At 52.5% G+C, this 12821-nt stretch overlaps 1 protein-coding gene across 1 annotated transcript in view; it reads left to right on the plus strand.

Annotated features, from left to right (window-relative positions):
- Positions 1-201: 201 nt before the first annotated feature.
- PFKFB3 (6-phosphofructo-2-kinase/fructose-2,6-biphosphatase 3) overlaps positions 202-12821 on the plus strand; it is a 73103-nt gene continuing 60483 nt past the window's right edge. Inside the window, exon 1 of the mRNA XM_047739931.1 lies at positions 202-337. Coding sequence (XP_047595887.1) covers positions 322-337 — 16 coding nt within the window. The 5' untranslated portion in view covers positions 202-321. The remainder of the gene's footprint in view (positions 338-12821) is intronic.

Consider the following 12821-nt stretch of genomic DNA (forward strand, 5'->3'; position numbering starts at 1 on the left):
CTGGGAGGGCGTCCCCAGCCGCCCGCAGGAGCCGACCAGCGGGCCGGACGCCCGCCCCTGCTCCCGAGGGGCTGGTGGGCGGCCCCGGGCGCGCCGGGAGCGCAGGGGTTAAGCGGCTTCCGCCGGGCCCGCCCCGGAGGCTGCGCCGCCCGCCGCGCCGCGGTTCCTCCCTCCGGCTGTGACGCGCCCCGCTTTGCCCAAATATGTCCCGTTCCCCCCCGCCCTCGCCCGGCCAGGGCGCCCCCGAGCCGCGGGGCTGCCACTCGGACGTCGCCCGGCCTCGGAGTCCCGGGCCGGCCCCACGGGGCGCCCCCCTCCGCGATGCCCTTCAGGAAAGGTAGGCGCCGGCCCCGCGAGTCCACCGGCCCCCGCGCCGCCCCCGGCCTCCCCCCGCGCCCCCCGGGTCCGCCCTGCCCTCGGGCTCCCCGCGCCCGCCGCCGCCCCGCGCCACCCCTGCCGCCGCCGCACGTGCCCGCGCCGGTGCGAGCGGCGCGACTTGGAAGCAGCCCCCGGGCGCGCGGCGTTCAAGTTCGCGGAGCGGCGGGAGCGGGTTCGCGCGCGGACCCGCGGCCGGGGGGCCCTCGGGGGCGGCCGCGTCGCCGCGTGGGGTCCCGGTCGCGCACTCCGGTTGCAGGCTGAGTCTGGGGGAGGGTCGGCCGCGGGCGCGCGGGTGGGGAAGGCAGGTCTGTGTGCGAGTCCTGCCGCCGCCTTTCTCTGCCCTCTGACTGTTGGGCAGCAGCCCTCGGGCCGCCCGGAGCCTCAGTTCTAATGTGGCGGAATGGACAGGAGTAGGGACGCCGCACGGGGACCGGTGGGACAGGGCACAGAAGAGCAAACCGATGGGGAGGAGGTGGGTCTGGCCACGGAAGGTGCCCTCCAGCCAGACCTTCCCTCCCGGGCCCCCTGCATGGAGCGCGCCCGCCCGGCCCACCTGCAGGCCTTTAGGCTCTTGCACTGGGACCGTCCCCTCTGCAGGGGGGCGTGGTGGGCGCACAGGGCCTGTCAGCAAGCCCCGGATGCTCCTATGGCCCCCCTGCCCCGAAAGGGGCCCCCGTTGTCTTTATTTGGCCTCATCTTGCGGGCAGGTGATGGAGGCCCTGATGCTCCCAAGTCCCCGTAGGGCTCGGCTGGAAGGCTGGCCCCGGGGTGGAGAGGAAGACTCGGTTTTACTTTGCAATCAGCGCCGACTCCTTCCTGTTTTATTGGGGCCGGGAGGGGCTTGGGCTCCATTGACCCACTGTCCCTCAGAACCCAAGGCTTCTGCACCCCAACCTGGGTACCGTGGCCTGGCGAGAAGTGAGAGCAGGCCTCCCCTCCCGCCGGGGTGCCTGGGACTGAGCTGTGTGGTCCTCTCCCTCTTGCCTCCATCCCTGTCCTCTTGCCCTCTCTTCTCTTTCCTTGTAACTCGGATTAATAGGTTAATGCTGTGGTTGCCCGTGTTGCCCTGTTGGCCTTTGTCTCGCAAACAGAGGTTGCTAAGATGCCACTAGGAGCTCCTGGTTGGGAAGGGGGATGGTTGGCACTCCTTGTTCTTTGGGGGATGGTGAGAAGTGAGGTGACTGCTTCTGAGAGCGGGGCCGGAGAGCTCCGTGGGGTCCTCGGTCAGCTGATGACGTTACTGTCCTCGGGGTCTCCCGGATTCCCCGTATAACATGGTGCCTTGGCCGGGAGGTTCCCTCAGCTCTCACGTGACCGCATTTAGCTGCCGTGGGAACAGTCCCAGGTGTGCCAAGTTCACCCCTTCTTTGCACTTGCTTCCTTGTGGTCTCTGCTGGCAAACTCCCAGGAGGCTTGTCCCAGCACTTGTTGGGGGGAGAAGAGGAGTGGGGCTTCTGCATCACGGAGGGAAGAAATACCTGGGCTGCTGAATGACGTTTTACGCGTGGAGATTGCACTCGATGACGGCACTGATCGATCATACAGGACCAGATGTTTGCAAACTGCGAGATGTTAGGCTTTTTTCTTTTTTTGAGCTGAAGAGAACATTGCCGGAGGAAAAACGCCGTTCCTCCGTTCTGTAGATGCCAATTCCTGAAGGTCCCAGGCTGTGAGAAACAGTCCTGGCTGGGTGTTCTGGAAGCTCCGGCGGGCAGCCAGGGCAGGGACCCTGGAGGGCTTGGAGTCCAAGGAGGGACTTCGCGCTTAACTGAGTTGTGCTCTCCTATCTCGAAGGAAGCACGGGTGGGAGCTGTGGGGAGACGGGTCCGTGCAGTACGGTGATGGGACGTCATTTGGAGCTGCTGGAGGGGGAAAGGTCTGCCTGTGAGGGGGGCTCGGCGCTCTGTCCCTGAAACTGTCCAGGTGGGGGAGACTTGAGTGAGTGCAGATACTCGTTCATGTCTTTTTGGGCTTGGAACCATCTGAATCAATATATTAACTATTCAAAGAAAGTAATTTAAAAAATAGGAAAAGACTTTCCTGCTCTCTGCCCCTCCCCGCCCCAAGACGAACAGAAGCTAGGTGGAGAAGGACTTCCTTCTAGCTAACCTCTAGAACGTTACTGGACCACTCATTCCCTTCCCATGAGGTGTTTCTGTGCCCTGACAGGTAAGACCTTGGGATCAAGAGATCAGAGGCCTGGTGAGAAGCACGGGGCATGCTTGTATATGGGGCGAGCTGAGAAAAATTGAAAGCATTATTACAGAAGTTTGGGTGGGGTCTAGGAAAGCCAAAGAAGAGAGTACAGAACCCTGGGCATTACCACCCCAGCTTAAAGGGCTGAGGAGCCTGTGGCCTGATCTGTGGCCTGATCGGAGATGACCTTCCCTTAAGGATTCCTCCAGAGAACAAACTGGGCAAGTCAGCCCCTCTGCCCCTCCCTCCCTCTGACCTCAGGGCATTGGCCCATGAATTTGCTTGCATGTCCGCCCACTGGGATGCAGAACTGGGCAGACTCGCCTTTCGTGAAGGGTGGATCCGGTGAGACAAACAGATAAGCAGCCCAGGGTCTTAGGTGTTGGTCCTGTGTCTTGGGTGTGCAAGGAATGCGCCTGGTATTTCCTGAGTGTAGAGAATGCAGAGTTCAGAGATTGCATGCCGTGCCATTCATTCATTCATTCGTTGGTTCATTCATTCGTTGGTTCATTCTCTAGATTGAGTGCTTGTAGACACCAGGCCCATGGGAGGTGCTGGTTGGGTAAGATCTGGCAGTTCCCTCCCTGTAGGGAGACCTCCACAGTCTGTCTCCCCGACATGGTCCACAGTGCTACAGTCAGTCAGTCAGTCAGAAAGCCCTGAGTGTCTATGACTGAGACCAGCCCGGGCAGCAGTGACCGCCCTGCTCCAGGCAGGTGGGAATGAAATATGAACACTCACTTCTCTTCTCGGACGGTTCCAGGGTGATGGTGGCCATGGTGGGGAACAGGGTTCGTTCCTCCGCCACGTGGCTGGAAGAAGTAGGTCTGGAGAAGTCAGCCTTGAGGTTGGATTGAGTCAGAGGAGGAAATGTGCTACCATGAGAACAAGAGGCGGGTGGGCAGGAAAAGCTTAGGCCGTGTTCCCACAGGAAGACCACAGCTGGCTGGGGAAAGCCAGGCCGAGCTGTGCGGGAAGGCTGGGGGAGTTCTCCCTTGACACCCTTCTCCTGTGATTCGTGTGTGGCTCTGTTCGGAGGTTGGGGTCTTGATGAAATTCTCAAGGGCCTTTTCTGGTCGACAAGTCTGTAACACTGTCTTCAGAGAGTAGGGTACCGAGTATCTTAGCACCACACACCGCCCCCCTCCCGCCTTCAGAGGGGCCAGGGGAATAGTGGGTGGAGGTCCTGCCTGATGGTCAGAAGCCAAACTGACATTACTGAGCTCCCCCCACCCCCTGAGTGCCTCCTGTGTGTGCACCCACCTCCCAGCTGCCCTCTGATGCACGTGGCCTTGTGTCCACTGTACAGATGAAGGACATGTGGGTCACAGGGGTTATGTGGCCTGTCTGGTTCCCTCCTCAAGCTGTGTGGTGAACAGGGCTGGGAGGCACCCCCTGCATTGTGCTTTCCATCATGGCCCGTGATGAGAAACAGTCCTGGCTGGGTGCCGCCAGGCAGGGATCATAGAGTCCGATAAGTCCGCCATTAGGAACCAGCTCTCTTTCACATTGGCCGTGAGCAGAGAGACAGACGAAGGGGACTGACTCGTCGGGATCCTTGAGAGACCAATGCAGGTGGGCCTGTCCAGGAAAATCCCAGCCTTCTGCCTCTCCTCGGGTGGCCCCAGGACACTGCTGTCACTTGTGCTGATCCCATAACCCCGGCTGGTGTCGTGGAGCTGAGAGGGGCCAGCCAGATGACAGGCCACGGCGGCTTGCTGAGCTGACAGGTGCCTGCTGGGTACTGAGTTTCAGGGATGATGAGGGAACAGAAGCAAAACCCAAGTACCACCATCACAAGGGATACAGCCCCTTCAGAATTCCTACGACTCAACCACGGGCGGCAGGAAGGAAATCAATTGCGTTTCTTACGATTTTGCTACCTGGGGTCAGCGTTTTTGGACTGTAAGCCGTTGGATCTCTCCTTTTCTCTCCAGTTCCCCAGTGGCCGTGCAGAGAGCAGATCCTGAAAAGACCGTCTCTAGGAGGGGCTGGGCTGGTGCCGTCCTTGATGGCCTGGGCTCCCGCTCTGCACCCTGGGTGTCTGTGTCCCCAGGCTGGGTCCTGGGGTGCCTTCTCCTCCCCTGGGGGCCCAGAGGCTTACTGGATAAGGTTAGGGCTCCCTGGGCATTTCGGAGCTCTGTTCCTGACGTGACTGCAGCATGTCCCTGACTCCTCCCCAGGGAAGGGGACCCAGGGGTGATGTGTATGAAAACACCATGGCATTGGGGAGAAAACACTGGCCCGGGAACTCGGAGACCTGGTAATGACAGGCCCACTGTGTCAGGTACTGGCTGGTTATCTCAAGCCACTTGTGAGCATATGGCCTCAGTTTACCCATCAGGAAAAAGAAGGTGTGAACTAAAATTCCCTCCAAATCTGATTCAGTGCCCTCTAATCACTGGTCACACATACACGGAGTGTCCCAAGGTTCTTGGCCAAGCTGGCTGCAGGGGGCAGAAGGGATCCCCTTCGGGAGTCATGGGGAAACTTCTGGTCCTATGGAAAGGACCAGACCCCATGGCTCTCCTTCCTGGCCACACATTTGGATTAATCAGGGAGCTTTTTAAAAAGTCTGATGCACCAGAAATTCTGATGTAATCGTTTGGGTTGATGCGTGGACAGACATTCTCATGAAATAGTACTTATCCCAGAATATATAGTACACTGTGATATTTTGTCATCTGTTCCATTTCATTAAAAAGGACTCTGGTCTGCTTCCAGTAAATTGATTTCAAGGCCACTAGTGGGGAGTGACACGCCATCTTGAAAGGACCGTTCTCGCGTGATTGCTCTCCCCTGGAGGCTGGGAAGTGGTAAGCCGCATTTCCCAGACTCCCTTGCAGCTAGGGCTCTGGGCGTGATTTAGGATCTTCTGTGAGATCCGAGTGGTCATGCTTCAAGGCTTCTGGTAGGTATGCTGTGGGGGCATCTGGCCTCTCCTGGGGGCTTTCTGAACCGGGAGGCCTTGGGAGGAAGCAGAGAATCCAGATGAAGGGATGGAGCCCCACGCACAGTCAGCCATCTGCAAGGGCCACATTTCCCTGGGGACATTCACAAACTAACCATTTGGGGGAACACAAGGAGAGGGAGGGTGTAGACTTGTCAGCCGGGGACGCTTAGTAGAAAAGGCAGAAAACACAGCTGGATGCCAGCCAGCTGTCCCCGCCTGCTGGTGCCTCTCCTAGCTGGTGGTGTTACCTCAGTCACTTCCCTGTCCCTTCAGTCATTCAGCAAACATCTCTTCAGTGCCTGGTGGGCCAGGTGGGGGTGAAGAGGCGAGGGTACAGCAGTGGCCACTATAGGCAAAGCTGCCTGCCTCCGTGGGACTTACATTCTAACGGGGAGATACAGACAGTAAATAGAGAAGTGAGTAAATACAGAGTGTGCCTAATGGGCCTGAGTGCCATGAAGAGAAGTGAAGCAGGAAAGAGGAGGAGGGAGGTGGGGGCAAGTGGCTGTTAACTAAGATGGTCACTGGGGGGGCACATTTGGGTAGAGGCTGAAGGGAGTGTGGAGTAGACTGTGGAATATGTTAGGAGAGTGTTCTAGCAGGGGGAAGTGTAGGTGCAAAGGTCCTGTGGCCAGAGTGGGCTGAGTGTTGGAAGCCAGTGGGGCTGGAGCCAAGTGTGTGTAGGACACCATTCAGAAGGGTAGCAGGGCAGATCTTGTAAATCAGGGCTCCTCTAAGGCCTTGGCCTCTAACTTGGGGTGGGGCAGGAAGCCCTTGGAGCTTTTAAGCAGAGAGGTGGCATGAATTAATTTTATACTGTAAGCCAAATATGCAGCATGTGGCTGCCTTCCTGAGACTGATGTGCAGGGTGACGAGGGTGAATCAGGGAGGCCAGCTGGGGGTCTGTTGGGCGAGGTCAGGGTGGGGAGGGACAGGTGCTTGTAAGGGGAGGCACAGGGGAGGCACAGACCGCAGGGTTTGGGAGGGGTTGGGTGTAGGGGAAGAGAAAAACTGAGTCACGGAGGACTCCTGCGGCTGCTCTAGGTGACCCGGAGGGGTGCTGAGGACACCTGTTGGTATCCTAACGGCTGTGCGGCTAGCAGGGTTGGGGGCCGGCGGGGCTCCGTGGAGTGACCGTTGACTAACCTACAAGAGTAGCGGATCTATCTCCGCAGGCAATGGTTCACTTTGTATCCATGGTTCCAGAGGCTTGGGACTCCGCAAGAAGCATTCTAGAAAGATCTGTTGTGCTCCAGGCCAGCTGCCGGACAGATACTTTGTTTCGGAACAAGCTGGCTTTCCGAATCAGGGCCGGGTGTTCTTGCCACGCATGAGGGATTCTTCCGTTTTGATGTGTTTTACCCAAGGACGCTGCGCACGGATAGGGTCCAAGCAGGGAGAGGAGCAGGGGTGGGTTTTCATGTGGCAGGGCTTTCTGTGTCAGTGGTACCCAACTGCCGGTTAATTTCTGTCCCTTCTTCATTTCCTTAGCCTGTGAAGGGCTCATTGTAGGGCAGGGGGAAACTCCACTCCAGAAAGGCTTCCTGAACAAACTCAGCCCAGCCCTCAGCGGCCCCCCTTAGCCTCTGGGCCGAGGGGACCGACTCAGCCTGATTTGCCCCGGATTTCCCCTGTTTTGGCTTGGAAAATAGCAAGAAACAGTGGCCTCCTCGCTCCCGGGGCGATTGGTCACCCCACCTGCCCCCAGCCAACCCCGGGGCCCCAGGCTCTCGGCCTCATTCAGAGAAACTGGTTTTAAAACCTCATTAACGTTTGAACAACAAAAGGAAAGAAACCAATAAATGTTGCGGTCCGGGCCGCAGCCCGGAGACTGTGGGGCTCCGTCTCAAAGAGAATCAAACGGGAATTTTGTCATCAGTTTGCCGCCTTGTCCGCATGGGAAAGGGTTCTGAGTCTGCACTTGGGCTGGGTTCTGTGTGAAAAACCTACAAGCTGAATGTCATGCTTTTATAATAAAAAAGTGAGTCAGTTGGTGCCCACTTTACCATGACTCATGCTTGCGGACCGCGGATGGAGAACAGAAGCAGGGACCGACTTCAGGCTGGAACCACGTTTTATGCAAATCCCGAATGGAAGCTGCACTTTTTATTTGAAGTCGTTTGAATGAAGCAAAAGGTCATGTTGTCACAGTTGTTTTATAGGACATTTCTTAACCTTATCAAACTTCAAAAAAAATTTCATTTTGGAGTACCTACTGATAAGTCATCAATGGCCTGTCAAAAAAATCATAATCCCTGTGACCGAAGAACCAACTGTCCCGGGCGGTGAGATCGTCCTTTTTTCTCTGTGGCTGTGTTCCTTTTTCTGCCTTCTGTTAGAAGGAACTAAGGTTTTTTTAAATGTTTTTTTTTTTTTATATTTTTAAAATTTAATTCAATTAATTAGCATATGGTGTATGATTGGTTTCAGACGTAGAGGCGTGAGTCATCAGTCTTCTATAACACCCAGTGCTCATTCCCTCCCGTACCCTCCTCGTTGTCCATCGTCCAGGACCCCATCTGCCTCCCCTCTCCCCTCCGGCAGCCCTCAGTTTGTTTCCTAAGATTTAGAGTCTCTTAGGGTTTGTCTCCCTCTCTGGTTTTGTCTTCTTTCATTTTTCCCTCCCTTCCCCTATGATCCTCTGTCTTTTTTCTTAAATATCAGGGAGATCATATGATACTTCTCTCTCTGACTGACTTATTTCACTAAGCATAATACCCTCTAGTTCCATCCACGTCGTTACCAATGGCAAGATTTCATTTTTGATGGCTGCATGATAGTCCATTGTATATATATACACCATATATTTTTTTTAAAGATTTTATTCATTTATTTGACACAGAGAGAGAGAGAGATCACAAGTAGGCAGAGAGAGAGGGGGAAGCAGCCTCCCCTCCACCCCCTGAGCAGAGAGCCCGATGTGGGGCTCGATCCCAGGACCCTGAGATCATGACCTGAGCCGAAGGCAGAGGCTTAACCCACTGAGCCACCCAGGCGCCCCTGTCCCACATCTTCTTTATCCTTTCATCTGTCGATGGACATCTGGGTTCTTTCCATCGTTTGGCTATTGTGGACATTGCTGCTGTGAACAGTTGGGTGCATGTGCCCCATCAGATCACTACATTTGTATCTTTAGCGTACATACCCAGTAGTAGTACATTCTCAGCAATTGCTGGGTCATACAGTAGCTCTATTTTCAACTTTCTGAGGAACCTCCACACTGTTTTCCAGAGCGGCTGCACCAGCTTGCGTTCCCACCAACAGTGTAGGAGGGTTCCCCTTTCTCCACATCCTCGCCAGCACCTGTCCTTTCCTGACTGGTTAATTTTAGCCATTCTGACTGGGGTGAGGTGGGATCTCACTGTGGTTTGATTTGTATTTCCCTGATGCCGAATGATACGGAGCACTTTTTCATGTGTCTGTTGGCCATTGGGATGTCTTCTCTGGAGAAATGTCTGGCCATGTCTTCTGCCCATTTGTTAGGAAGAACCAAACGACTTTTAAAAATCAGGTGCTCGGGGGCACCTGGGTGGCTCAGTGGGTTAAAGCCTCTGCCTTCGGCTCAGGTCGTGATCTCGGGGTCCTGGGATCGAGCCCCGTGTCGGGCTCTCTGCTCAGCGGGGAGTCTGTTTCTCTTCCTCTCTCTCTTTGCCTGCCTCTCTGCCTACTTGTGATCTCTGTCAAGTAAATGAAATCTTAAAAAAAAAAAAATCAGGTGCTATGGAATATAAGATAAGGAGATAAAGACACTGAATCTCTTCAGGGCCCAAGACAGCACACGTGGAGACCACAGCGGGAGACCCCGTTTCACTCTGACTTAGTTGGCAGAAGTGAAGAGGTCTGCCGGGGTAAGGTGTTGGAGAGAATGTGGGTCAGAAGCGTTTCTGATACATCGTGATGGGCACGTCAGTTGTACACATGTCCAGGAAACAGTTTGGAATTTTCTTGTAGAGGTGGGATTCACATCCCCTGTAACCAGGTGTGTCCCTCCTGGGCATGTCACGGAGAGGATCTCCTGCACAGGCCATGTTCCATCCGAGAGGAGCAGCACTCAGCAATCCAGCGCACGCACAGGAGAGGAGAAGATGCGTTCTCGCTGCAGTCACGCAGTGCGGTGTCGGTCGCGGCGCTGTCTGGATGAGCCCGACATGGAGAGACAGTGGTATTTGATGCTGTCACGACCATTTAAAAAAATTGCAGAACATTAGATGCGGTAAAATACTTTCTAAATAAAGTTAAAATGCCTAAAACTGAACAATATGCTTTTAAGCAGTATGCACCTAACAAAACCAGTATTTCTTTTCTAAAATTCAGGATAATGGTTACTTGTGTTTGGAGGGAGGCAGGAGCAGGAATGGGGGAACGTGTATCTCGATGGAAGGTAGAGTGAGAAGCTCGGACGTCAACTGATGGGTTTCTGCTTGTCTATTACATCCCTTCAACAAATGGTGTAGAAGAGGGCCACTCGGGGATCAATGATGTGTGTACGAGATGGACCAGGGGTTATGATGGACCCTGGTCTCTGTGCTTGGGGCCCAGAGATCAAGAAAGAATGAAGAATGGTTCCTCCCACTTGTTTAGATCAGCGGTTCCCAAAGCTGTGTTTTTAATGGTTCGTAAAATAGTTGTAGGACAACTTGAGTGCCCTCTGTGCGTACAGTAGTGGGCGCCTTCGGAGTGAAGTGGACACACGGTGAGAAGAGTATGGGAAACCTGCTTCGCCACAGTAGAACTTAATATTGTAGTCTTAAATTTTAGTTGCTCATTTCTATTATTACCAGTGACATTTAAGTTTTAACACAGAAATGAAATTATTTAGAGAGTCCATTTCAAGTAGTAGGTACTTTTAAATATTAGGTCCTTGGAGGTAGAGACCCAGATTGGATAGATAGATAGATAGAGACAGACAGACATATGGACATTGACTGTAAAGGCTGGACTGGAGCCTGGCCATTAGCGTGGCAGTTGGCCAAATGCTTTTGGCGTCTGTGTTGTATTCAAGTTCATTTCCTGCCTTTGATGGTTGTATTGTAGTTATGCACGTAGGAAAGCATCTTTGCTTTTAGGTGATACACACTGAAGGATTAAGAAATGGGGCAAATTTTATCTTCATGGTTCAGAAAAAAATAATAGGTATGAATTTTTATTTTCATTTTTTAATTTTTTTTAAAGATATTATTTATTTATTTGACAGACAGAGATCACAAGTAGGCAGAGAGGCAGGCAGAGAGAGAGGGAGGAAAGCAGGCTCCCTGCTGAGCAGAGAGCCCGATGCGGGGCTCGATCCCAGGACCCCGGGATCATGACCCGAGCTGAAGGCAGAGGCTTTAACCCACTGAGCCACCCAGGTGCCCCAATAGGTATGAATTTTTAAAAATGTTAACTTATGTACTATCTTCTATGTATAAAATATAGATTTAAAAAATGTACTAACATACAGAGAGAATGATAAAGCAGATGTGGAAAATGTTAGGGTAAATTGGGAAGTCTGGGATACATGGGAAATGCCTCGTGCATGGGACTTTTTCTGTAAGGTTGAAATGATGTCAAAAGGAGAAGTTAAAACGGAATGAAGGATGCTTGGTCACCTCTCCAGCCTCATTGGCTGATCCCATCCTCCAGTTGCTTTTGCCCCATCCTTCCGTGCTTCAAGGTGCCAGGTCATGGCCTAGGGCCATGTTCACTCTGCCTGGAATATTCCTCCCTCAGAGCTTTTCCTGCAAAGCACTGGCTGATTCTCTCCTCCTCACAGAGGCCTTCCCTGAGCGCCCAGCTGAGAGCCCTCACCCGATCCCATCCCTCTCTCCTCTCGGCTTTCCCATCGCTTCTGAGGGTATAGGCAAGGCACTTCTGCTCCTAGATGTCTACCCACGAGAAACGAAAACACGTCCACACAAAAAGATACACATGGATTTTTCAGAGCAGCGTGTCTCAATACCCCCAAAGTAGACACAACCCCATGTCCATCCACTGATCGATAAATAAAATATGATATTTCCATACAATGAAATATCTTTCAGCAGTGAAAAGGAATCCTGTATCTACAAAGCAGATGAGTCTTGAAACACTTGCTCAGTGAAAAAGCTATTCACAGAAGATTGTGTGATTTCATTTATATTTAATGTCCAAAAAAAGCAAATCTGTAGAAATAGGAAAGTAAATTTGTGGTTGCCTACAGGTTGAGGAGGAGGGATGTGGAGGTGTGAGCTAAAGGTTCTTTTGGGGTAATGGAAAGGTTCTAAAATTGGGATGTTTACACGAGTCTGTGAGTTTTATATATAAAAAACATTGGATCGCGCAGTTTTAAATGGGTGATTTATAGCTCAATAAAGCTGTTCCAGAAAACAAACAAAAGGAATTCATCGTCCTCCACGGCAGCTCGTTTCTCAGCCTTCGAGAAGCAAGGCTTTGTCCGCATTTTCTGGAGAAGCAGAAAGATACAGAGATTTTACAGACTTTGTCACGGCGGACGGATGACAGGCTGAGGCTGGGACCTACGTTCCAGGCTCGCTCAACTTCTGCCTCGTGCACCCGTCCTTGTCCTTCTTCCTTCTTCTCCAACTTGAACAAATTGTGGCGAGCCAGTAGATTTTTTTGTCCTTAGTGGTTCACAGACCTACGTCACTCTTTCTCTTGTTTCTGGCTTACATTTTACGTCTCTTTAAAGCTTAGGCATACCATATGTGTAGTAAGTGTGCAAATTCCAGATGGTTTTATACATATGTGTACATCCATGTAACTCAGCATCTGACCAAGCTACAGAACATTTCCAGTACCCCCAGAAGGCTCCCTGGTGCCCTTGCTTCTCAGCAGAAACCACTAGGCTGACTTCTCTCATTAGGAGTAAGTTCTGCTCATTCTCAAAATCCACATACGTGGAATTGTACATTAATGTATCTTTTCAATGTAGCTTCTTTCCCTCAACATCCCTTCTGGATTTTTTCTGTGTTGTCACGTCTAGAAACGTAGTATTCTACGTTTATTAGTAGTATTCTATTGTGTAGTATTTTGTGCGAATAGTTGACATCTTATCCCTTTCATTGTTTTTCTTTAATTTTTAAATTTTTTTATTTAAAAATTTTTAATCCATACTGGGATTAGTTATACTGAATTAACATACAGTGTGCTACTGTTTTGGATGTACAATACGCGACTCAACACTTCTGTCCATTACTCCGTGCTCATCATCCCCCTTCTATGGTTGATGGACCTTTGGGTCGTTTCTGGTTTGGGTCATGACGTTCAGAGCCACCACGAACACTCTGTGTGTACCTGACTTTTGGTCGGCACAAGT

The sequence above is a fragment of the Lutra lutra genome, chromosome 8, assembly GCF_902655055.1.
Source record: "Lutra lutra chromosome 8, mLutLut1.2, whole genome shotgun sequence".
Classification (NCBI taxonomy): domain Eukaryota; kingdom Metazoa; phylum Chordata; class Mammalia; order Carnivora; family Mustelidae; genus Lutra; species Lutra lutra.